The following is a 23,382-nucleotide window of genomic DNA, read 5'->3' on the forward strand; positions in this document are numbered from 1 at the left end:
TGCGTGGCTGGACGAGATCACAGAAGACTTTCTGGGCCAGTCTTCTGCGCTAAGGCATAGCCAGGTTTATCAGAGCTTTTTCCAAAAGACTGGTACCTGATCCGTTCCTGAACATCTTCATGAAGAGCTCGTCTGCACCTCCCCTGGAAGCCTGCTCCAGCGCCTGGCAAGCTGAGCAGTTAGGAAGCATTTCTCAGTGTTTGACCCAATTCCACTTTCTTCCAAATGAAACTGAATTCTTTGTTTTTCTTTGATTGCAGTTGCTTTCACTTCCATAACAGCCTTCCCACTAGTGGAAGACTCTGTTCCCCTCAAACTTTTTTTTTCTTCTTTTGCCTAGATACAGTAAAGCTGCTTTTATTTAACCTTTCCAGCTAGCTGATGCCTTCTGAACTTGCATTGAGCCTTGTTGTTCTCCTCTGGGCTTCTTTGGAGTATGTTGCTTTCAAACCGAATGTGATACTGAAGTGGAGATCTCTCCAGCCCAAGCATAATTTTCTTCAGGGCCTTGCTAACGGCACTTGTCCATAATGTATTCCAGAATGAATTTGCTTTCTTCTTCAGGAGCACCCCACTGAGTCGTTCAGCCAAACCTTAATTACCCAGTGGGGATGGGGATGAGGGGGTGGTAAAGCAAAATTAGAAGTAATGGTATAAATCATTAATGCTATAACAATATATTTAGTAATTGCTGCTTTGAAAGATTAAGACCCTAAGCGAGCAGCGTGCTGCCCACAGCAAGGGAACTGTTGGAGCTGGCGTGGTGCGTTGGCTGTAGTGGCCGAGACCTGGCAGGAGCAGAGTTGCCCTCACACGAATGAGACCTGGTGCATGACAGTGTGGTGGTTGGGCGGCGTTCAGCCCAGCCTGTCTTGGGTGGGTATCTAGTCAGTGATCCACTCTCGTACTGTGTCCTTTTGTCCTTGTTTTGCCTTTACATGTCTCCCACCTAAGCGCAGGAATTTTCCCGTTTCGCTTTGTTGTAAGAACGTTTGTCAGGAACACTTTGAGTCTGGGTTCTGTTCCCTGGAGCTCTCCGCCGTCTCTGCTTTGGTTTCATCTCACACCAGTAAAACGTGATCTCTGTTTCTATGTTTTTGTTGAACAGGGGGAACAGAGCTGGGCTTTTTTAGTTTGTGCTGATGAGACTTTCAGATGAGTGTTTACGCAGGCTCAAGGTTTTGCAGTCCTGTGCTTTCCTATGTAGACCGAGTCCCTGCTGGTACAGGGTCGAGGTTACAGCAGAGTGTGGAGCGAGCGTCCTGTTTTCCCAAAACCTTTTACAACTTGTTCTCTTCTTATCTTTCTGAGTCCTTCTTAGGCCAGCTTTTTTCACAAAGCATTGTTTATTTCTGTGGTGTCCTACAAATAGTATAAAACCTATTTGTGATGCCACAGAAATCCATAAAAATGCTTTTGGAAAATGGGGAAAGTTTGGCTTTGGGATTTTTCCCCCCCTTTTTTTTTTTTTTTTTTTTGAAGTTAAGTTTTTTCTAATTCATGCCCCATTCATGTCTACCACATCTTTTTTTGGTTGTGGAGACTAGAAGTTCTTATAATTCTGAAAATCTAGTGCACCATTACATAGGGGCCTAATGATATTTTTTGTTCAGTTCTATTCCAGATAATTTCTAGAATTTGCTTTGATTTCTGAGCTTGGAGCTGATACTTTCCTATAGTTATATGTTATAATCCTAAGGGCTTTTTCCTGAATGGCAGTAATAAGCTCGGAGTCTTTCATTTTGGTCTATGATGTTAGGTGTATTTTTTGCCTGTGATTCACTGTGGAGTTATCTGCATTGAATTTCATCTGCCATTTTATCACCAGTTGCTCAGTGTTGTAAGATTCTTCTTCACATTCATCCTTTTTTTTTTTCTATCCTATAGAATAATTTCATCAGCAAACTTTATCACCTCACTAATTGCCTCCTCTTCCAGATCCTTTATTTAATACATTTGGCGGCACAGACCTCAGGAAAGATTTCTGAGATCTCCAGGAAGAAAATCTATGACATATTCTGGTCTCCCCATCATGAAAATTTTAGTCTCGCAAGGATCTTCCTTCTTACCTGTGCAATTCGGTGTATTTGGGAGCCTTGGTGAGGGGCCTGGTGAGAAGCCTGTACGAAGTCTCTGTGGATTGTGTCACCTGGACCTCCCTTGCCTTCATGCTTATTTACCCTTCAAAGGACTTCAGGGACTTTCTGTCATATGACTTCCCCCTGTAAAAGCCTTGGTGGCCCTTTTCCAAAATAGCACCATTTCCCCTGCATCTGCTCTTCTGTATTATACCATCTGCTAACTTAAGCACCAGCAGCTTGGTTCTTTCAGGGTTTGGTAAGTTCTCTCCCTTGCTCTGTTCCAGGAGTTTCCTCACTTCTCAGTGACTCCTCCTTTCCATCTTCTCAGCCAGACATTGAGACACTTGCCACTTGTCCATTTGTCTGGACCTACACATGGCCGTGATGTGATTTCCAAGAGTGATACCCAAGAAGTGCTACTGTCCAACTTCCTAACACAAGCCATTTTGTTTCCAGAGCCTCTCCTGGCTCTGTGTCTGTCATACCTCCAGCTATGTGGTGCTTAGTTGCCAGCTGGGGTTAAACCATGACAGCAGGTCACCACGCAGTCCGTGATCATCACCACCCGTCTGTCTGTACTTCTGATCTCAAAATCACTTGCTCATGGCCTATCTCTTGCTTCAAGCTGGGAACCCAGCCTGCAACCAGGGGTGCGTCCATGGTCTTGAGGACATGCAGTCATGTTCCCAGCAAGACAGACCCGTGCAGGATTGTTCTCCCAACCATCAGCTCACTGCTTCCTCCTGTGAACTCTTCCTTCACAGCAGGCCTGGAGATGGGGCTGCATTGAGATACCTCTGAAAGTCCTCCTGAATGATACTCTTTGCTTCTCTTCCCTCTTCAGCAGAAATGGGGTGATCTGTTCAGAAGTGAGACTGTTTCCTAGCTCTGGCAGCTGGGCTTTGTCAATAAAGCTTACCCTCTCCTAAATTTCTCCTGTTCACCATCCAGGTTATGGTACTTTGTTTCTGAGGATTGCCTGTGCCGCCCACCTGCAAGGCAGACTAATGCACAGGTGACACCGTGCAATAAATGTGGAAATCGCCATCCCCTGGCTGGACTTCCACCAGGTTTTGTTTTACTTCAAGGGTGAGTAATTGCTGAACGTCACCTGTAAGGCTGGTCAGTCTGCCTGGCTGCTGCTTCTGCAAACGGTAGTTACAGAGGTGGAGAGCTTGCTCTCCCCCACCGCTCCTCCCTTTGCTGTGTACATTCATTGCTCTGTCCATTTCTGGCTATGTCCTTTTTTTGGCATCTGCTAGCCAGGGCTGTGGGACACTTTAAAAGTCCTGACAGAGCACTCAGGAGTTCACGCTGGGCTGCCGGTATCTGAACCATGCAGGGCATGTGCATGGCGTTGGAGCAAATAGCTGGGTTTACGTTACTCTTATGAAAACATAAAAGTTTGCATCGGGTCTGTATTTCTTTGGTCATAGAACCACAGTTCTCGATTAGACTCAAAACATCATTAATGTCACTGGGGAAAGATGACACCTTAGTTGTGTCCGTCTTTCAAACTAGCAAGGTACCTGGTGTCGTGCTTTGGCAAGAGCTTGGTGCACGGCAGCATCTTTAATACGCTTCGGATTAAGTGCTCAGTTACTCTATGAAGGTGTCTGTGTGAGGGTCTAGCAAAGAACTATCATTCAAGCAGCACTTGTCCCTCTTCAGTAACCTTATTCTTCAGGTAATTTTCTTTAACAGATCACTTGTTCTCAGTACCATATTTGCCACCACCTCTCTTTTCCACGGGCATCACCAGAACAGAGTCCCTGACCCCTCTTTGGACTGTTGATGGCAGCATGAGGGTGATATGCTCAGAAGCCGGCACAGAAGGATTTTGTTACTGGTGGTCATGCTGAGATTTGCTGTAGTTTGTTCCCCCCAGGATTAAAAAACCACCAAAACACCAAAGATGCTTCCTCTGGATTGAGAAGCCCGAATAGTGTTGATTGATTTTTTTTTTTTTTTTTTTCCCTTTTCCTCTTTTTTTTTTTTTTTCTGTGAATGAAGGCAAGTTCCAGTGAACTCTGCCTTAAAGTGTAGTTGACATTTGAAAACTTAGGTGAATCATGTTCTCAAACATACATACACACGTATGTTGAGCACACATCTTCAAGAATTACAAGTTCTTGGAAAGTTTGTTACCGAAGAGATGTGCAGACTGTCTTAGGACTGTGAACTCCTATATTCTCCTTTACCTACCACTCTAAAATGTCAGCCGTAGTCCAGACCTTAAATTGCTGTGTTTAGAGAGGGTTTTTTTCTAGGTTTTAAGAAAATGTCTAGCTTAACTTCTGCTGTAATAGCAGATTATATCAAGGTATCACTAGCAGTTGAAAGAAAACATTTCCTTAAAGCTGCATCGTGTTAAGTGATGTTGCAAATCCACGTGATTGCACTGGAAACAGAAGTGCTTGCAAAAACTTAGCTGTGGTCCTGTCAGGAAGAAATGTGGAATCACCGTCTTTTTTTAGAAAGATTTCTTTATCCAGCACCCTCTTTGTCTGCTCCGTCATTCGTTATGCTTCAAGAAAATTCCGCATCCTGTGATGTGACCTGGTGCCTTTTCCTGCTGGGAATGGCGACACTTGAGCCATGGTGGATGCCAGTCTGTTGTTCTGGGAGCGGGCAGGAAGGATGGCAAAACTCAGAACCACCACGTGTTTACTTGGACGTGAAGGCTCTGAGTTGCAGAGGACTGGACGATGACTGAGCCAGGCTGCTGTGTGTCTGTCTGGTGATGATTTTTGCTGAGAGTATTTAGCCGCCTGAATCTGTAACTGTGAAGAAGAAAATTTAAATTTTCCCAGGCACTGCAGGGTTGGCAGTGAGAATGAATAAGCAGAATTACTGAGTGTATGATTTTCGTTTTATAAACCAGCTTTTTTTTTTTTCCGGCCACAAAGGTGAGATTCAGATCTTGAAACAGAAATCTGATGTGGCTGCAAGACAATGATGTGCACAAAACCCAAGGGCCTACTATTCTGCTCCTAAATAAACTGTCTATGAATCCATCAAAGGAATCTCCTCTTTCTTTTCATTTGCAGCCATGTTGAGGTGTTTCTACGTACAGCCACTGTTTCAGTATCTTTGCCCCTACTTAGAGCTAACTGGGCACTTCTTGGCACTTGCAGGAGCTCATGGTACTTCCCCTACATGAGCTTTAGTGTCTGTAAGGAAGAGCTGGTTTCTGTGAAAGTGGTAACTAGCCCTGGAGTGACTTCGTTGCTTTTCCCTGGGCCATGTGTGGTGTGAGCTGTCTGTCTTGACATAAGCAAGATGTCCAAGTGAATGGTTATGTGGCAGCTTAAGAGTGTCTCAGTCCTGCCCTTCCTGCTGCTCTTGTCATATGCTTTTCATACCGGTGTAAATGCTTGTCTGGTCCCACTGTGAGCCAGTTTAGCTCCTGGATCTGTTTAGTGGGGTATCAGATGAGCATCAGTGCCCCTTGCTGGGGGAGAGGTCTGCTGGCCAGGTGTAAGACCGGGCAGGACAAAGGCAGCCATGGCTTCAGCCAGCAGAGCCTGCTGCGAAATCCTACCATGGGAGAGACTAAAGAAAGCCCGAAGTGCCCAGTGGAGATTTCTCTGTCTGTCTGTGAGGTCCATAGTTAGGTAACACAAATCTCATCTTTAGTTTGCCAAGTTGGATCTAAAATAATTTGTAGCTGTTTTTCTGTGCCTCTGACCAGTTAGGAGAAGACCTAGAGAGACTCTTCCCATAAAGGATTGTTTTCTGGAGCACGGGGCGGCCCTGCCATGCCTTCCTACCCCATCTCACCCTCCTAGCAGGTGTGGTGTGCATGGAGTAACCTTGCCAAGGGAGCTGAAAAGTGATTTCCCTGCCCACCCCCCACTACTGACAAGGTTAGTCATCATTTGGCATTGGCCTTACCATGCTGCTCTGCAACCTCCAGCGGCCATTCAAGAAAACAGGGTGAGTGGTGTCAGCCCTGGGCTGCAGGAGACCACGTTAGTTTGGCTGAAGCTGATCTAAGGTTGCATCTTGGAAATCTAAAATATGTTTATGTATAGCTGATGGCAGAAACTGCCTGTCTATTTTGCTTGCGTTGTAAAAGTGCCTTTAGGAACTGCATTAAATAGGTACAGCAGCACCACTGGTGTGGCACCTGTAGAGCTGGAGAGCAAGGGGGTTGTTAGCAGGACATTTCTTGCTAAGCAAATCTGCAGTAGCTGAATTTCCATTTTCCACACAGGAGTGAAATGCTTGTGAGCTTTCTAATTATGAAATGTAGAGTTATTTCAGGCAGGAACTAAAATCTCAGTAATTTAAGGGCAGGATTTTATATATACTGTCTTGATCCAGTGCCAGCGCTGGCTGAGTGGGAGAGAAATGACATAGTTAGTGGTCAGAATGACTAAACTGGTGAGACTTGAAGAGCTAATGCTGCTCTACACCATTAGAAAACTGGCAGTCCCTGCTATTTAGTGACAGAAAGACTTTATTTTTAGTGCTGGCAGTTGATCAAGTACTGGACTCATTTCAAGCTCTTCTCAGATGGTACAAAGTATTCACCTCCAACTGCTGTTGAAATAATGGGTATTAAAAATCATGTTGGAATTAAGGGGATGAAGATGATGAAAAGGAAAGGAGTAAAATGATAATCTAGATTGGATTTTAAAGTCAGTCCCTCATGGCCTGTCTGGTTTAGAGCTATGTGTTCTGGTCTGTGAGTGCAAAAGGCAAACCACTCCATCGACTGCAGAGGAAAAGCAGTGTGGAAGTTGAAAGTCACAGGATTGGGTCCTGTTTGAATGAGAGGTGCATTAAGTGTAGCTTGCTGGACACGTGGGAGCACAAATAATACGAGGCTGGAGGAGTTGGCATAAGGGGTTGATGCCTGTGGCTCTTTGCGTAGTGAAATACTTACGTCTGTGGTCCTTGCTGGTCTTCCTAGATTTGCCAGAATGCTGTTTGATTGGAAACGTTAAATGAGGGGCAAAAAGATTGCAATCCTGCCTGCCTGCACCTAGCGCCCTAGAAGTAAAAGCAGGGCAATTTAGCTTTCTTCCCATTTTCCTCCCACTTCAGTAACACGGAGCATGTGAGTGTCCGACTGACCTTCTCTTTCTTTACAGCGGTGGTTCCTGTTGGTCCTAAAGAGGTGGATTTGGAAGCTTTGGCACGCTGAGGGCTACCTCGGTGAGAGCAGATAATGTACCAGCCAGTGGTGAAGTGAAGCGTGGTGCTTCAGCATTCACTGCCAGTACCATGGCTGCGTAGCTAACGCAGAAGTCCTGATAATTATAAAGAATTTCAGAGGCATTTAGCTAAGCCATCTATAGTGAAGTGCAGTAGATATTTACATCTACATCCTTGTAAATAAGTTGGTGTCCCCAGCACATATATGAAGGCATGGAGGGTTTCGAATGTGGCTTCTATTCACAGCACTTCTCCACCTGACATTTCGTGCTGCTATTTCATCTTGACAGTGCTACATTCTTGAAATAATTATGCCTTTGCACATAGTCCTCTCTTCACTTGTGCTCTACTGGGTTTTTGTTGTGCTAATCATTCTAAGAGATTTGTTGTTGGTTTCTTTTGATGACTGGCATGGATACTGCTTAGTACTTCTAGTTGTGGGGCTTTTTCCAATGGAAAAATCTGACATAATCCATATCTCTCTTCCTGCTTACATGAGAAGTATGACTCAACCACTGTTAAAAAATGAAGGAACATAGCCAATTAATCAGACTAGAAAATGAATAATACCCTTTTTATCTCATTTCCCTCCCTTTCCCCCTGCTCTCTTTGAAACAGAATTTACCTCTTCCTCATGGTTCTAATATGATTGTGTCAGAAGTAGATTTGCACAAGGATTTTAAAGCATAAAGATTTTAAAATCGGGTTCATGGTACAGAAGTGCCTGTGCAGGATATCATAGCCATAAGGACACCCTGCAGCGGGGGCTGAGAAGAGAGAAGGGAAGGTAGAGAAACTCTGTGTTTTTGCAGGAGCAGCAGTAAGAGCTGTTTGTTGTTCCCAAAATCAGTGGCGAGTGTAATCTGTGCTGCTGGAGATACAGGATCACTTGGAAGCGGAATTTTTGGTAATGCTGGTTCTGACAAATGCCCCCTTAAGAGCTGTGATCATGAGACACAATGGCAAGGTCATACCTTCCAGTGCTGACAATCGCTAGTGGTGACAGTTGCAAGGCTATTTTGGGAGTGCTTTTCTCTTTTGTTTTCTGTGAACTCCTCTCTCTGTGTTCCCAGATTTAACCCTGATGCTGTTCAGCTGTCATCAGGCTTGCCTTCCTTTGTGGAGCGCTGGCTGGTTTGTAGTGTATGTTGACATCATATATTTACTCTTACTTTGCATTCAGCAGAAGATTGACTCCCTTCATCTCCCGGCTAACCTTGTTCCATGTATTTTAGACTTAGGACAGGAGAACAGTAGAGAAGTAAGTCTTGCCATTTAATCCCTTTGACTGTGACCTATGTGTTGTGACAGCGTGACTTAACTGGCCTGCTAATTCTTCCAGCCCAGTGTATTAACAGTTAATGTTGCTGCTGGTATCAGTGTCATCCTCTGGTTTGCAGTAACACTTTAACTATTTCTAAAACTCCTCAAAAAGCTTTAATTGCACTAATCACATAGCATAAGGTTGTGGTAAAGAAAACCATCTCAAGCCTCAGTTTAAGGAGCAACCTAGTAAATCTTGGCTCTTGGAGGTTTCTCGTGTGACTGTAAGTCATTGAGGGTGGGATTCTTCTCATTCTGTTGTGAGTGGGTTTATGCTGCTCTGCAGGCAGTGGGAAAGGACAGGTACTGTGAGGGCAATACATCCCACCTAGTTTAGACAGGCAACACCTTCTGGGTACATCTATTTCTTTACACTTTGAAAATGTGGATGTAATAATTCTTGCGTAGAGCAAGGTGTGGGAACATATGGCTGGGGCAGGAGGGACCGTGGCAACCTGGGCTTAAACCTACTTAAGCTGTTGGGGGGGGTCTTGGGTTGAACTCAAGACTGCATTTGCATGCACGCACAGAATGTTCTGCTTTTAGTTTAGTCGGTTTTATGGCCTGTATTCACTGCAGTAACTCTGTGGCTCTTCATTTAGCCCACAGAAAACCTTTTAATGAGTTTAAGTGTGATGTGGATCTGTCTTGTGTAAACGGTCCCACTGGTAGTGTTAGGAAAGGGTGTGCTTGGTCTGTATGAATAGAACCTACTTTTGTTGCCCCACGTCTAATGCAGAATCTTTTGTAGCTCGTGAGTGGTGCAGCCTCTGCCACCCAAATGAGTCTAGGTCAGGTTTCTAGCATGAGAACATCATTCAGGAGGAGGAAACTAGAGGCTTGGGCAAAAAAAGCATCTAAGCAATGGAGACAAATCAGTCCTGGATCAGAATGGCTGCAGACACACGACACAAATCTGTGTGTATTAGTCCTTCTCCTCCATTGTCAAGTTCCTTGGATTTCCAAAGAATAAATATGAGTGTCTGTGTTTGTCTGTATGTAGATATATGCACACACATACGTGTCATACACACATCCACAGCCTGGAAAGCTGGTGAGAATTCACTGTAGATGTTGCCTTGAGCAGGGGGCATTAGATTAGAAGTCTCCTGAGGTCCTTTCCAACTGCAGTGATTCAGTGGTATATATGTTGATATATGTTGCTGTTCTTTGCCTGAGCGGCACTGTGGTGTGTTGAGAGCTGGGTACTCTTTAAACGATTGCAGATGGTCCCTGCTTTGAGGATCTCGACGTCTGAAATATAAATTGTTTCACCAGATGGAAGGATGGGGTGGCTTTCTGGGCAAACTGACACCTGGAGAAGGGTCCTACGATCAGTGCAAGAATGCCGTGCCATGGGTGTAGGGTTGTATAGAAGAATCTCAGAAGTGTTTGTTAACACTTTGACTTAAGAGTTATAGAAATGGGGATCAATGATGGAACAGAGGGAGACAAACCATGTCAGGGGAGGGCTGGATGTATAAAGAGCTTTGAAGATGGTATCAACACTTGATTTCTGGATTGGAGGAGAATCTGGTCAAAGAATTAATAATGGGGGTTTCATGAGCGATAAGATTTAATGGCAGGATTTTGTGCAGGCCGAGAGGTACCGTACTCCTGGGAGGCTCAAGAGATGAATGTTGGTGTAATTAAGAAGAGATGAAGCATGGCCTCTACTGGCTGACGTCTCTAATACTGGATTGAAAAAGCCGACATGTGTCTGACTGGCTAGTTTATATATTGTATTTATGTGCGACATGTGGAGCTGCCAAGTATGATTTCGATGTGGGAACCATGAGGATTGCTACCCGAGAATCCGACACGGTAGGATTACAAGATTTTCACTCTTCTGTGCTGAGAAGTCACCGTGATCGGGTTCTGTCACAAGACTGATGTGTTCATAGTAGAAATACGTAACATGGAAGCCAAGCATGTAGCTTTTTCTTTTCCCTTCTTGCATCTTTCCTCCACCTCGAGAAAACACATAGGTTCTCTCTCTCAAATTCTGACCAACCAAGGAGGGAGCACCAGCAAATTATATGTAGACAGAATTAAAACCACAGCAGTTATTACAGGTTTCCTGGCTGGCTTTGATTCCAGGCTCTTGTATGCACACTGCTATTTCGTTCCATGCTCATATGACACTGGGTGATGTGACATACTGTTTGTAAACTAAATATTTACTCAATGGGGCTGCATTTAGAAATGCAATATGCTCTCAGCCAAGTTCACCCTCGTTATGTGGGCTACTGTACGCAGTGCCACCGAGCTGTGCAGGTAGACGGCAGCTGGAGGGCCCGTGCTGCTGAGCAGCTCTTACTGGAACGCTGGTGAGAACCGTTCTGCCTGCAAACGGTTGCACTGAACGTTGTTCGTGTGTTTATGTTCAACTCCCACCACGCTGGGAAGTTGTGCACAAAACGATTGCCTTAATGCGGATACCTGTGACAGCGCTGCTGATGTGCAATTATTGCCATAATTCTCTGTTCTTCTGGGTTTGTAACCATCCCCCTTTCTCCATGTGGAGGTGAAAAGGTATTTTTTTCTCACTCAGCTGATCCCAAGCAATTTCTTAGGAATTCTTAGGGATCTGTCAGGTGGTTTAGTTGCTCTCCTCGCTGCTATCCTGTATGAATCTGTGATATAGTGAGAATGTAACACCAGTCATAGGCTGGTGTTTTGCTAAATGTGATGCCCCCCCCCCCCGCCACTAGAAAGTGAGCAGTCTTGTACTGTTTACACCTGGTTGGAACTCGATTCTTGGTCCTCTGAACCCTTCAGTCTCATCCCATCGGGCTCCTTTTACTCCCTGATCTTCCTGTCTCTGTCCTGCGGGGGATGCCCAGGAGATATGCAAACGAAAACCTCCTCAGGCAGTTGGAACTGTTGCATTGCTGATACTTATCAGAAGTTTGACAACACTTGTGTGTCCTGTATGCTCTGAGGAAAGCAAACACTGACAATACTATTATAATAATGAGGTGTCATTCAAGATAAAGATCAGATTTTGTCTCGTTGTTGAACAAGCCTTGCCAGATGAGCAGAGTTTTGCAGAGTTGTTCTGTAATGTTTCCTGGTGTCCCCCGTTTCGTTATTGTAATGTAAACTTCACGCTTGAAAGAAGAATGCCTTGGCAATAGCTACTGGCAAAAAAAATAATGCAGCGAGTGTCCCTGGCTGTAAAGGGCTACACCTGTTCTCGGAGAGGGGGAAGCTAATATGCCGTATCTGCAAATTTTAGAAACTGAGCACTTCCTCCCTATGGAAAAACTGCTAAATGCTGGTCCCCTGCCAGGAGCTGAAGGAACACCGTGAGCTGTGGATGGAGACTTGCCCAGCGATGCCTGGGATTTAAATCACATGAGCCAACTTTCTTTGAGCGGTTAGTGGGTAGTTCTGGGCACTGGATGCAGTTTGCATCAAAGACTGCTAAAACTGTAATACATTAGTGCCGTTCCAGAAGCACTTGGAGCTCACCAGCTGCCAAGAAAAATACAAGGATGGTAAGAGATTAGCCTGATGAAGATCGCAATTAGAGCAAAAGATAGTCACCGCATACTCCCACCCTATCGCATTGCCTTGAAGGTTGTATTATATCTCTTACAGAGAAAGAAGATAGAGAGAATTAAAAATGTAGAGATAAAAATGCTGTGCTCTGTAGTTAACCTTGCTTTTAGCGTCTTCTACGTGTGAAACCAAGCAGCCAAGGGTTAGCAGTGCCTAAAATTGAAAGAAAGAAGCCTATCCACTTTTGTGATTTTCTTTATGCGAAGCAAATTTGAAGGGCAGTTTAGGGGAGGGTGTGGTTATTAAATAACTACCCACCAAAAAGGCGATGTTACCTCTCAGTCAGCTTTGTTTGATTTTCTTTCCTCCCTCTGGGGGTTGGAGGGGCAGGGGTCTGCTTTGTAATATCGCTGTCCGGTGTAGTTATTCTTACCGTGCTCCCGAGGAATGCTGTACCAAAAACAAGAGGAGAACTTTGCATAGCGATAGATACTCTCGGGTTACTAAACTTACCCACTCTCCTAAATTTAAGGTTGGGGGATTAATAGTACTTAAAGGAGGACACATCTACCCCTTTTACTTCCTCTTTGTCCTCTTCTTCTTCCTCCCGTAACCTCAGGTAACCCATTTTGCTTAGCCAGGAGATGAACTTTACACTCGGAATCTCAGTGAACGCGTTTTTCTTATGCGGTGTTTTGCAGTGCTTAATTTTGGCAGATGCGCGCAATAAAGCATACAGCAGAGATTTTCTGGAGGGGTATCAGGGCTCTCGAAAAGTTTTAGGTGGGCGAGCGTGTGCCCTGAGTACTTCTAATCAGTGGGAATTTCTGTTCTTTGATTTATAGCTTGGTAAAAAGTGGCATATATGAAACTATTAATACCATAAATGTGTGTGCAAATATGAATTCTGTGACAACATCTCAGTGTTAATCAGTTGCTACTTTAAAAATATACACAGAAATACATCTCAGCTTCTAAAAGCTGCCATTTATTCTGTCATAACTCTTTTATAGATGTTCTTGAAGTTTGGAAGATTTTCAGAAATTCTCAGTTTTATTCATTATCACAATTGTTGGCCTCGTGATTATCGCTCCGAGATGTGTTAAATATGTCGTATTGGACATGGGGATTATTCGGTGCCTCTATTTGTGGAGTGCTATTTTTTGAAACTCCTGCTACACCTCACTTTTTAAAATCTTGGCCAATGTAATTAATATGGTGTAATACTACAAAAATGCAAAAAATTCTTGCATTTCGATACTTGAGGCAGGCAAGAAGTCATAGCTGCTGATGTTAATGCAGCCTCACGTCATTTGAAAAACTGTTCAGGTTACTCAACTCTGTGCTCGTTTCTATTCTTAAGTGTCCCTACCAATACCAAAATAAGTATTTGTCGAGCAGTGCCACGCTGCTTGATCACGTAACTTGAACAGCAGTTTTTCGCGATACGTAGATGCAGAAGGGTGGAGCGAGAGTTGTTTTTCTTAGATGTTAAAGAGTACAGTGCTGCTCCGTTAAGGACTTAATACACCTTTGTGCTTGGCTTTGTCTTTGTGGCAAATGCAGAGAGCAAAGATGAAATGCATTGTGGTTCCCTTGGGGAGGCGAGCGAATGCCTGCTGTTGTCAGCGCCCATGTAGCTTTGTCACTTTGCATCGTTTTATCTCTTCAGGCGAGTCAAATTACTGCAGATTTCTGTGCAGGAACAGGTGGGGTTTGATCCCATTATCCCTGCTGTTTCTAGCATGCATTCCATGGGGACCACGCGAGATGGGGACCAGCAGAACAACGGGGCCGAGAACAGGCAGAAATGTGAAAGAAGGGAAGGGGGGGAGGCTCTTATGCATCTAAGCAGATACGTAGAGTCCAGTATATCCAGTGGCTTGAGCAAGAACTGGTCTTTACTCTTGGCTGATTCCCAGTATGTGCAGATGTAGTGGGTGTATTTGGGTGGTTTGAATGATAAACAATGTAAATATAATTCCCCATCAAATACATACAAAGCTCACAATATAGAGACATTCTTGAGTCTAAATTTAGGTTTACACTCAAACTGCAGGTAATACTCAAACAAATACAGCAGAGCAGTAAGTATGCACAGGCATGAAACATCTACCTCGCTGCTTTCAGAGCCATGCTGATAAAATTCTTCTTTGAGGCTATAATTCTTTAGTCAACCAGAAGTGATTGTGCTCAAAAGAAACCACTGCGTGGGTGAACTTGTCTTGGCTATTCTCGGAGCTATACACTTTTAGATGAAGTCAGTTTTATTTAAAAAGTGATATATATAATGGTTGTGTTCCCAGGTCAAAATGTAAATAACTCATCAATAAGATTGTAAGTATAATTTATTTGAGGTATGTTGGGGGCAAAACTTAAAGTATATCAGAATAAACGTGGGTGACAATAAAATACAGATTAGCTCTGAATTTTGCAGGCTTGGACTCGAATTCCCGAAAAATTGCTCTTTGAACTGAAGAGAGATTATTACGTTCCTCTGTGTATCCATGTCCACCTCTGTGCGTTGCAGACTTTACCTTCCTGCTGCATTTGAGTGCACTGGTATGGATGTAAGCCACTAACAGATTTATTTGCATAGTTTGCAGGATGATGGAAATCAGGAGTGTATCCCTTCTAGGATATGTCTTCAAAATTAATCACGTGCATATTTGGCAAACATTAGTTCCCCTGGACAGTAGGAATATTTGGCTTGTGTTTCCTGCTCTCATCCCCTGCTGAAACACAGGGACTACATGTGTGCTACTGTAGCAGGAGGCGTAAGTTGCAGCAAGAAAAATCCTGATTAGGTAGTAAGAAAAATTACCCACCGAGAGGATGGTGAGGAGTGGGGCAAGGGCCCAGGCTGGCCGTGGTGTCTCCGTCCTTGCGGACAGTAAAAACTGGCTGGAGCAGGCCCTGAGCAGCCTGACCTAACACCAGGTTTAGCCCAGCTTTGAGCAGGGGATTGGACCAGATGATCAAAATAAAGGAGCAACAAGGAACAAACCTTACTCCTGAGGCTGGTGGTAGAACCTGGTTTGCATCTACTTTGCTCAGCCGTAACCATGGCTTACCCCACTGTGCTTGGACGTGGGACTCCTCTGACCTCAATGTGATGCTCTTCAGTCCCAAATATTTTTCTTTTGGGTTGGTGGTTTTTTCCCCAGTTCTAGTGCCTGACATAAATTAAGCGCCCCAGAGCTGGGTTTATAGGGTGAAGCGCTTTTGTGCCTGAGGGTGGGAGAGTATCGATGGACTGGCCGGGGTGGATGGAGCCATCCCAGGGGCAGTCTCATCCGTTCTGGGGTTTGGAGCAGTCCCTGAAGTAAAATAGAATTATGCTTGTGCTTTTCTGGCAAAGAGTAAGTTTAAACCAGTCTAAAACAGAGCAAGGAAGCATGCTAACACTTCAGCCTAGGCACACTCTGGACTTGGGTGCTTGGGTTTGCTCCCAGGGGATCCTTTCCTAGCACCATAGGTGTACCCTGCGTTTTCCAGCATTTGCCAAGTGATTGTACTAGGAGTTAGCTTTCTGACACATGCTTCCCTAGAGGCCAGAGGTTTAAAAGCTTTTGCTTTTGAAGTTCACAGGTAGTCTTTTGCACGGCTACTTGTGACCAAGCAAATATAGGAATAACTTGTGTTTGTGGGGTAAAAGGCTGGTTTGGGATTTGTACTTACAGTAGAAATAACAGAGTTGGATGTTGTGGGGTAGGGCATGCCTGTCCTTTGAAATAAGCAAAATAGATGGATTTTAGTGTTAGATAATGTGGATGTGTTAGATAATCCAGGATTGTCTCAGGGGGTGGAGGGGGCATTGGTTAAAGACAATTTCCTCATTTTCAGTGCTTGCTAGGATAGGCATGGATGGTCAGTGTTGCTTGTTTTAGAAGAACAATCATCTGAAAGTCATCTGATATGCCCACAGCAAGCTATATAAAACAATCTAGTGCTATGATTTTGAAGGAATTTTGACCAAGCTGATTCCCTCTCTAGTAATGAGGACCTAGGTTTCTGCCTGTAGATGGACATACAGTAACAGCCAGTGCTTTTGCCTCCTAGTCATGCTCGGTGCTTCTCAGCTGAGGCACGTGCATTTGGATGTATGTATTAAATTGCCAGCTCATCCTTAAATAGCAGCCTCCAGTGAACTGTAAATGCAGTGCAGAACGTGCTGTAGCCAGGAATTTGAGGAAGGAGGAATTCCACCCAACAGAAGTGCTGAGACTTGAAAATCTAGCTCGGTTTTCTCCTGGCAACTTCAAAGCTAGCAGGTCTCTGTAAATGCAGGCTCTGGAATTAATACAGCGCCTAAGAAAGGGTTGTCATTCTCTTCAGTAGCGCACAGGGTCTGTAGAGCTAACAGGGACAGTTGTTCTTTGTATACTCGGGAAAATGAATAAACGCTGCTGAATAAAGAAGTTAATAACTTCTCTAAAACTCTGCTTTTGCTATGGTTACGTCTGTAAAGGGCAACATCCAGTACAGTCTGCTTTAGTCAGGCTTCTTGACCTCGTGCTTTCCCTGCTCATCCCTACCACTAGTGATATCTCATTTCGTTCATTGTTATGGTGTTATTTCGTTAATGTATTGAAGGAACAACATAATCTAAGTAAATACATAGCTTGCCTTGCTTAGAGGAATTTGATGCCATACCTAAAACTAATACAGATATATCATTTTACAGAGTGTCCTCGCTCCAGGGAGATAACAGTGTGGGAGAGAGGAAGGGAACAGATCAATTGGTGAGAAGTAAAGCTTGAGCAAATTTAGAGATTGTCCACCTGGGGACTCTCTGAGTTACAATTAATTTTTGAAATTTCTGAAATCAATTTATTTTAGTTCCCAACTTCACGCTACCTTCCATTTTAAGATGTGCTAGCTCACAGTGTGGGAAATTCAGCCCAGGAATTACCTGTTGCCAATAAACTGCAAATGGAGGTTGTGCACTTGATTTAACACAAACCCCCCCTTTTTTTTATTCCTTCCTTTTCTCTTCAATCCTTCCCTCCCCTGGATGTCTCCCTCCCCTTCTCCCTCAGGCCTGTATAGATGAGAACCTGGACATGGTGAAGTTCCTTGTAGAAAATGGAGCCAATGTGAACCAACAAGATAACGAGGGCTGGACCCCTCTTCATGCAGTGGCATCGTGTGGCTATCTGAACATAGCAGAGTGAGTGAGTTTCAGGCTATTCTGGGTATTTATAACACTTTCCCTGCCTTCTCTTCAGAGCAGGTACACAGGTGATTGATGCTCTGAGACTTAGACAATGGCTTGGGAAGCAATGGTGAAAATAAATGCATTTCTCCTGTTCCTGAATTCTTCATTTGTGAGGATTAAGGTGGAAGCTGTAACTGGTTGTCTTTTGTTGATGATCCCATTACAGTGACTTACGATTCATTAGATACTTCAGCTGAAATGCCAAGCAAGAGGGAAAAGCGATGGCTGAGAGGGAGGCCCGCTAATGCGGAGACGTGTAACGAAGCACAGCTCCGCTGCCCCTGACTGTCTTTGCCGTGCGCTTCCGTCAGCGGGGAGCCCCTGCAGAATGTTAAGTGTTACCTAAGAGCGATTTTGGACTTTATTCCTCTAACAGAACGGAATTCTGTCTCTGTACAAAATGTCTGTTAGTGTAATTACACACATACAGCTATTCTGGTGTAAACCCTGAACGGCAGATACCTGGTGTACAGTAAAACAGGTCAAAGAAGGGCTGCACCAATGCCCACCCTTGTTCTGAGGCTTTGCAAAGTGACTACGTTTTCTTGCCATAGACAGGCCTACGTGAACAGTACTGCAGTAGCGTGGAGACTTCTGAGAGAGAAGTGCAACATCCTGGGCTCTGGAGTCACCAATATGCCAACAGTTTTTTTTTCTTCAAATTTAGATCTTACGTTTCTGTTTCTTGTATAATGTCTGACAAAAGATGGAGTAGATAAAAGTAACTGCTTGTTACTGAACTCACAATTAGAGCATTGTCGTGTTGTATTTTTTGTTTTGTTTACAACACGAGATACTGAGCTCAGTTTGGACATAACTGGGTGAAATTCTGTGGCCTGCTGTAGAGAGATTAGATCAGCTAGTGAGTACAAACATAAAATACTACGAAAGAAGAGACAGTAAGTATAACCGAGAGTTTTGTCCAGTACGTTTAAAGCAAAGCAATGACCTGCTGTAAGTGACTCCCAACAAAGATTTGATGACTCTTGGCACAGTTTCTGATTCCAAGGTTTGAAACAAACATTCTGCATCTGATCATTATGCTCACAAAGGACTAATAGTCTGTCTGTCCCAGGGAGGATACTGATACCAGACTGCTGCTTTTGAACCAGCAAGTTGCTCTGAGACTTTGAGAGTTGCTCAAATATATGACCCAAAGGGCTAGAATAACTGGAACCAAAGAACAGGCAGATGTAAATGGAAGTTTACCAAGTGAAATAATTCTTCTGAGAGAAAAGCTGCATGATAGGTTAGAAGAATAATGGAAAACAATAGTATTTCTCAAGATAGTCTTCTACGATATATTGTAAACAAAAAAATATTTTTTGTGGCTCATTTATTTCTGGGTGTTGTACTGCTGTATTTTGTGCACCACACCTACCAAAAAGTTGCCAAAATTGGAATACTGGTAACTATTTCTCAAAGGCATTGAAAATAAATTTTAAAACAAATCCAAGCAAAAATATCTTCTGTGTCACCCTCCTAGATCTGTATGTTTAAACAGATAATTTTTTACTTCCTAGGATTTTACTGGGTACAAGCTGAAGAAGACTTGTCTTGAATGAACTTTTGGTATAGTTATAAAAAGACAGATTAAGAAATTGATGAGGGATTGACCTTTTTTTTAATTATTACTTTTTTCTAAAAAAAAAAAAAGAAAAAAAGCATTATTAGGTTAGTGCAGGAACTAGGGGTCTTTGAATAACTGTAGAGAAGCAAAAACTATGAGCCACTGACCAAGGACATTGCATTTAACAATGAACTTTTTTAGTCTAGATATTTGATAAGAGTGAGATACTCATTTGGTAATTGAACCTGAATGAGGAAGCCAAATACATTGTTCTGCTCCTTGCTTTACTGTATAAGTTGCCCTGAAGCCTGCACACGAGGTCTAATACGTTGGTTTGGGTCTCACTCACACAGGTACCTAATTAGTCATGGAGCCAACGTGGCTGCTGTGAACAGTGAAGGTGAAGTCCCGTCAGACATCGCAGAGGAAGCAGCCATGAAGGACCTGCTTCTGGAACAAGTAAAGAAACAAGGTAAATCAGTAGTGGCACTGAATATGTGAGTTAGACCTCTACGAGTTTCTGTGAGAAAGTTCTGTTGGCTTCCTGTCTGTAGGTGAAGAGAGCTGAAATCTGGCCCAAGAGGCAACAGACAAATGTTGCTTTGGTAGCAGAACAGTGGAACAGATGCAGGAGGTTTGTGGTTCGCAGCCTCTGTCCTTAGTAGGATTCTTCAAAGCAAGATTCCACAGGACTGAAAGCTGATTCATTAGATCTGTTTGCTTTTAAAGTGAGATTTGATTCTGACCTCTGGTATCGATGAAAGGTCTTGTTTCACTGAGTTGATAATATAGAGGTGAGATTTACAGCCCTGCCAAGAGTGGGGACTGGGAAATGAGTATGCCTGGCCTGGAGTGACCTGCTTTATCCTGATCCTTCCCTAGACTTCTGCAGCCCATCTGCTCTGCCATTTCTCCTTGCTCATCAGGTCTGCCAGTCTGAGGGGCTGCTCTCTGTGCAGTCCCTGCAAAAACATCACTGGTAGAAGAAACGCCTTGGACAGCGTGACTTGTGTTTTAATTTAGAAATGCTTCATCAGTGTAAAATTTTCTTTGTACTCATGAAATTAATCAGCGAGTGGTTAGGTGTCTGTATATACGTGCAAGAAGTTTAAACCCTATCAATGAAGTGGATCAACAATGATTTTGAATGATGTATTTATCTTAACTGAGTAGGAAGTGATGAACTGAGGCAGATGGATCTGGTACAGACCAAACTGCACATGGGGTATGTCTGGACTGCCTGTTTAGCCTCGAGAACAGAAAGTTGCCAGGGGGATCCAGTTGCTGTCCGCCACCTGGAGGGAGGCTGTAGAGGCAAAGGAGCCAGACTCTTCTCAGAGCTGCCCAGTGACACAATGAGATGAAAAAGTCATAGGTTTGAACAAGGGGCATTCTGACTGCAGAGAGAGAGAGAGATATGGGGAAAATCATTTCCCAGGAAAGTGCTGGAACAGGGACTCGTGAAATCTCCATCATTGGAGGTAGTCAAAGCTCAGCTGCATTCAGCTCTGAGCAACTTGATCTGGGTTTGAAGTTACCCGTCTTTGAGCAAGGATTTGGACTAGAGACCCCCAAAGATTCTTCCCAGTCTAGATTATTTTATGACTGCAGGTTGGCGTTGGGGTGGTTTGCATGTGGATTGGATCCAGTCCTCTTCTAACAGATGTATTCTGCTTGGCACATTATGGTGACTTTATTTTTTAAGCTATTTTCAGGTATAGTTAGGAAGAGCTCTGTCCCTTACTGCTCAGACCCCCTTTGTCAGCTGTGTTACTGTTCTACTGGTCAATTTGTAGCTGTCCATCTGAGAGCTGGTTGTTATTTGTGTTACCGTTCCTCCTGGAAAATCGATGCAGAATCGTGTTCCTTCTGGTAAACAGGAACTTTGCACTTTCTAGTCTGGTCTTTGTGACAAGGTTACTTGTGTTTTCTTCACCTTTTCCCTCCACTTTGAAATAAGCTTAAATAGCCCTTCTGCCATATGTTTCGTTTGCTCACGTATTGAAAAAGAAGAATTGTGTCTACAGTCAGGGTTTGTTTTACTGGGCTGTCCAAACCATGCCTTGTAAGGTTGTGAGACGAGTTACACTGATGTAAGGAAAGGATCTGTACCTTCCTGGGCATCCAAGGAAGCCTGACTGCAGAGAGGAGACAGGCTTGGTTTGGACAGCCCAGTAAAACAAACGCTGACTGTAGACACAATTCTTCATGTAATTCTGCCTCAACTGCAGATATTTTGCCTGACACTTCTTGTGATTCTGCTTGGCTTTTTCATTGCTTCACCACATTAGCGGCATCCTGCTAAGATGCCCTGAAACAACCATCTGTCTCCACTGAGCCGCTTCCCATTGACAGAGTTTAAAGGATCATAACTGCTGGACTAAATGTGTTATAAACTTTAAATAAGTGTCCATCCTGCTCTGTAGCTGGTCCTCAACGGTAGCTAAAAGCAGATGCCTGCTGCAAACTGCAACAACAGGACAAGTGTGCATGATTCCTCTCCCAAACATTTTCCCAGCCTCCAGCCACTGTGCCTCAAGGAATTCCTGAGCCAGATGGACTTTCTGTGTACTCATGAATCCCCTGTGGCTTTCTGTTTCATGAACTTGTGCAGTCCTTCTTGGGAACTCCTGGCATGTGCAGCATTATGTTTAATAACTACAAATTTGTCTAATCCTTATTCTGAAGCCAGCTGTATTTCTAATCTTTGTAACATCCTGCAGTAGTGGGTTTCACAGTTCAGACTCTGAGTTGATAAGTGTTTTCTTTTTGTTCTGTTTTGAACCTAATGCCCCATAATTTAATTGGGAATCATGACACTGTCATACTGAAATAACTGATCCATAGGGACGGTTGCTCTTCAACACCCTTCTTGATTTTTGAGGTTTCTCATCTTCTTCATATTTTTTCCCTGAGTCAGCGAGCTCTAGTCTGATTAATCTTGTGTGGAGCTGCGTTGTACTTCTGATTGATACATCATCCTTACATGACCTCGTGATCGTGAAAACCCCACTTATGAAAACAAGTCTAAGACAGTTTCGCTTCTTGTTGGTTTAGTGACAATTGACACAGCCCATCAGCCAGACCCACCTGGCCTCTCCCCATAGTAGCAGTTGTTTCCAGGGTGGGAAACCCATCTCTCAGAAAGCCCCGTAGTCCAGGTGTCTGTTATACCAGATGTGTGATTTGGTCTGACTTCATCTGAAGCAGATCTCTTAAGCCATCAGATTAGATTTTTTTTTTTCTTTCTATCCTCAAAATGATTTAGAATTGTGTTTTGTAAGAATCTAGCAGTTTGCTGCTCAGAGGAATTAAGTATTGTTTCGGTGTGCCTGGCGCAAATGATGCTGGTGCAGTGCAGAGATCACCTTACGTGCAGTTTGCAAATCGTGCTGAATTTTAAGTGACCGTACTGTTCGAGTTGTGCTGCTCTTGCAGGAGACTCCTTAGGATCATCTCTTCAGGTCTTCACTGTAGACTAAACTCACGCTGTTATTTAATTCAGTTTGTTGGGCTGTTGTTCGTGACTTGGTTATTTCTGTCTAGGACACTGCATATTTAGAGCACAGTCCTTCCACCCATAGCTGGCTCACAGTTGAGCTGGTAGTTAGTTGGGCTGGTTTGCAACCAGTGGCTCAACTTTCAGGCTTTTTAAGTCAGACAGCTTTGAAGTCTTCGTCAGTGATGCAGTAGTTCTCCCAACTCCTAGAAAATACTTTTGATGATTTTTGTGGAAGATTACAAAGAGGTTAGTAATATTGTATAGCAAATGAAACACAGGGTAAGTTTAACGTGTTCGTGAGAGCTTTCACTTGATAATCTCTTCTTCTGTGCTTCACCTTCTTAGGTGTAGACCTAGACCTGGCAAGAAAAGAAGAGGAACAGCAAATGCTACAGGATGCCCGACAGTGGCTGAACAGTGGGAGAATTGAAGATATAAAGCAGCCTCGAACAGGTGCCACGGCTCTTCATGTTGCTGCGGCAAAGGGCTACTCTGAAGTGATGAGGTAGGAGCTCCTTCCCAGGGCTGATGCATTGAATTAAGGCTGGTTTTCACAAGGAAGACGGTAGCTTTATAGTTGAGAGAAATCACTTTCATACTGAGATTTTCAGGCTGCTGTTTCTCAACAGGCTCTGTAGATTTATGTGCCCAACCATATGTTCACCGAGAAATGTATAGGGACTGGAAGATTCCCCTTCATACCTCTAGGCCTTTAAAGTGGTGAAAGATTTTCAGAGACTGAGACATAAATTAGAAGGTTTAATTTTCACTAGTAGAATAATAGGTTTAGGACTGGCAAGTAAAACAGTATTATGGCATAAAAGCACAATTTCAGCCTGTGAAGTGACAATACATGCTGTATGAGAATCATGTTTGATAATGACCAGTCTAGTGGCAAAATGCAGTGTCCACCCTTCTCTCACTGTCCCCTTCACCTTCTGCAGCTGTCAGGAGTGACAGAGGGATTCCAACACATCGCAGTTCTGCTTCTACCACTCTGGCACTAATAATC

At 43.7% G+C, this 23,382-nt stretch overlaps 1 protein-coding gene across 6 annotated transcripts in view; it reads left to right on the top strand.

The window, feature by feature from the left end:
- Nucleotides 1-23,382, top strand: part of PPP1R12B (protein phosphatase 1 regulatory subunit 12B) — a 121,115-nt gene that overhangs the window by 15,433 nt on the left and 82,300 nt on the right. For all 6 annotated transcript variants that reach the window (XM_086476377.1, XM_086476373.1, XM_086476374.1 and 3 more), the window contains exons 2-4: nucleotides 17,120-17,250; nucleotides 19,222-19,340; nucleotides 22,716-22,875. In XM_086476377.1, coding sequence (XP_086332503.1) covers nucleotides 17,120-17,250; nucleotides 19,222-19,340; nucleotides 22,716-22,875 — 410 coding nt within the window. The remainder of the gene's footprint in view (nucleotides 1-17,119; nucleotides 17,251-19,221; nucleotides 19,341-22,715; nucleotides 22,876-23,382) is intronic.

Source organism: Leptosomus discolor, chromosome 21 (genome assembly GCF_034619465.1).
Source record: "Leptosomus discolor isolate bLepDis1 chromosome 21, bLepDis1.hap2, whole genome shotgun sequence".
In the NCBI taxonomy this organism is placed as follows: domain Eukaryota; kingdom Metazoa; phylum Chordata; class Aves; order Leptosomiformes; family Leptosomidae; genus Leptosomus; species Leptosomus discolor.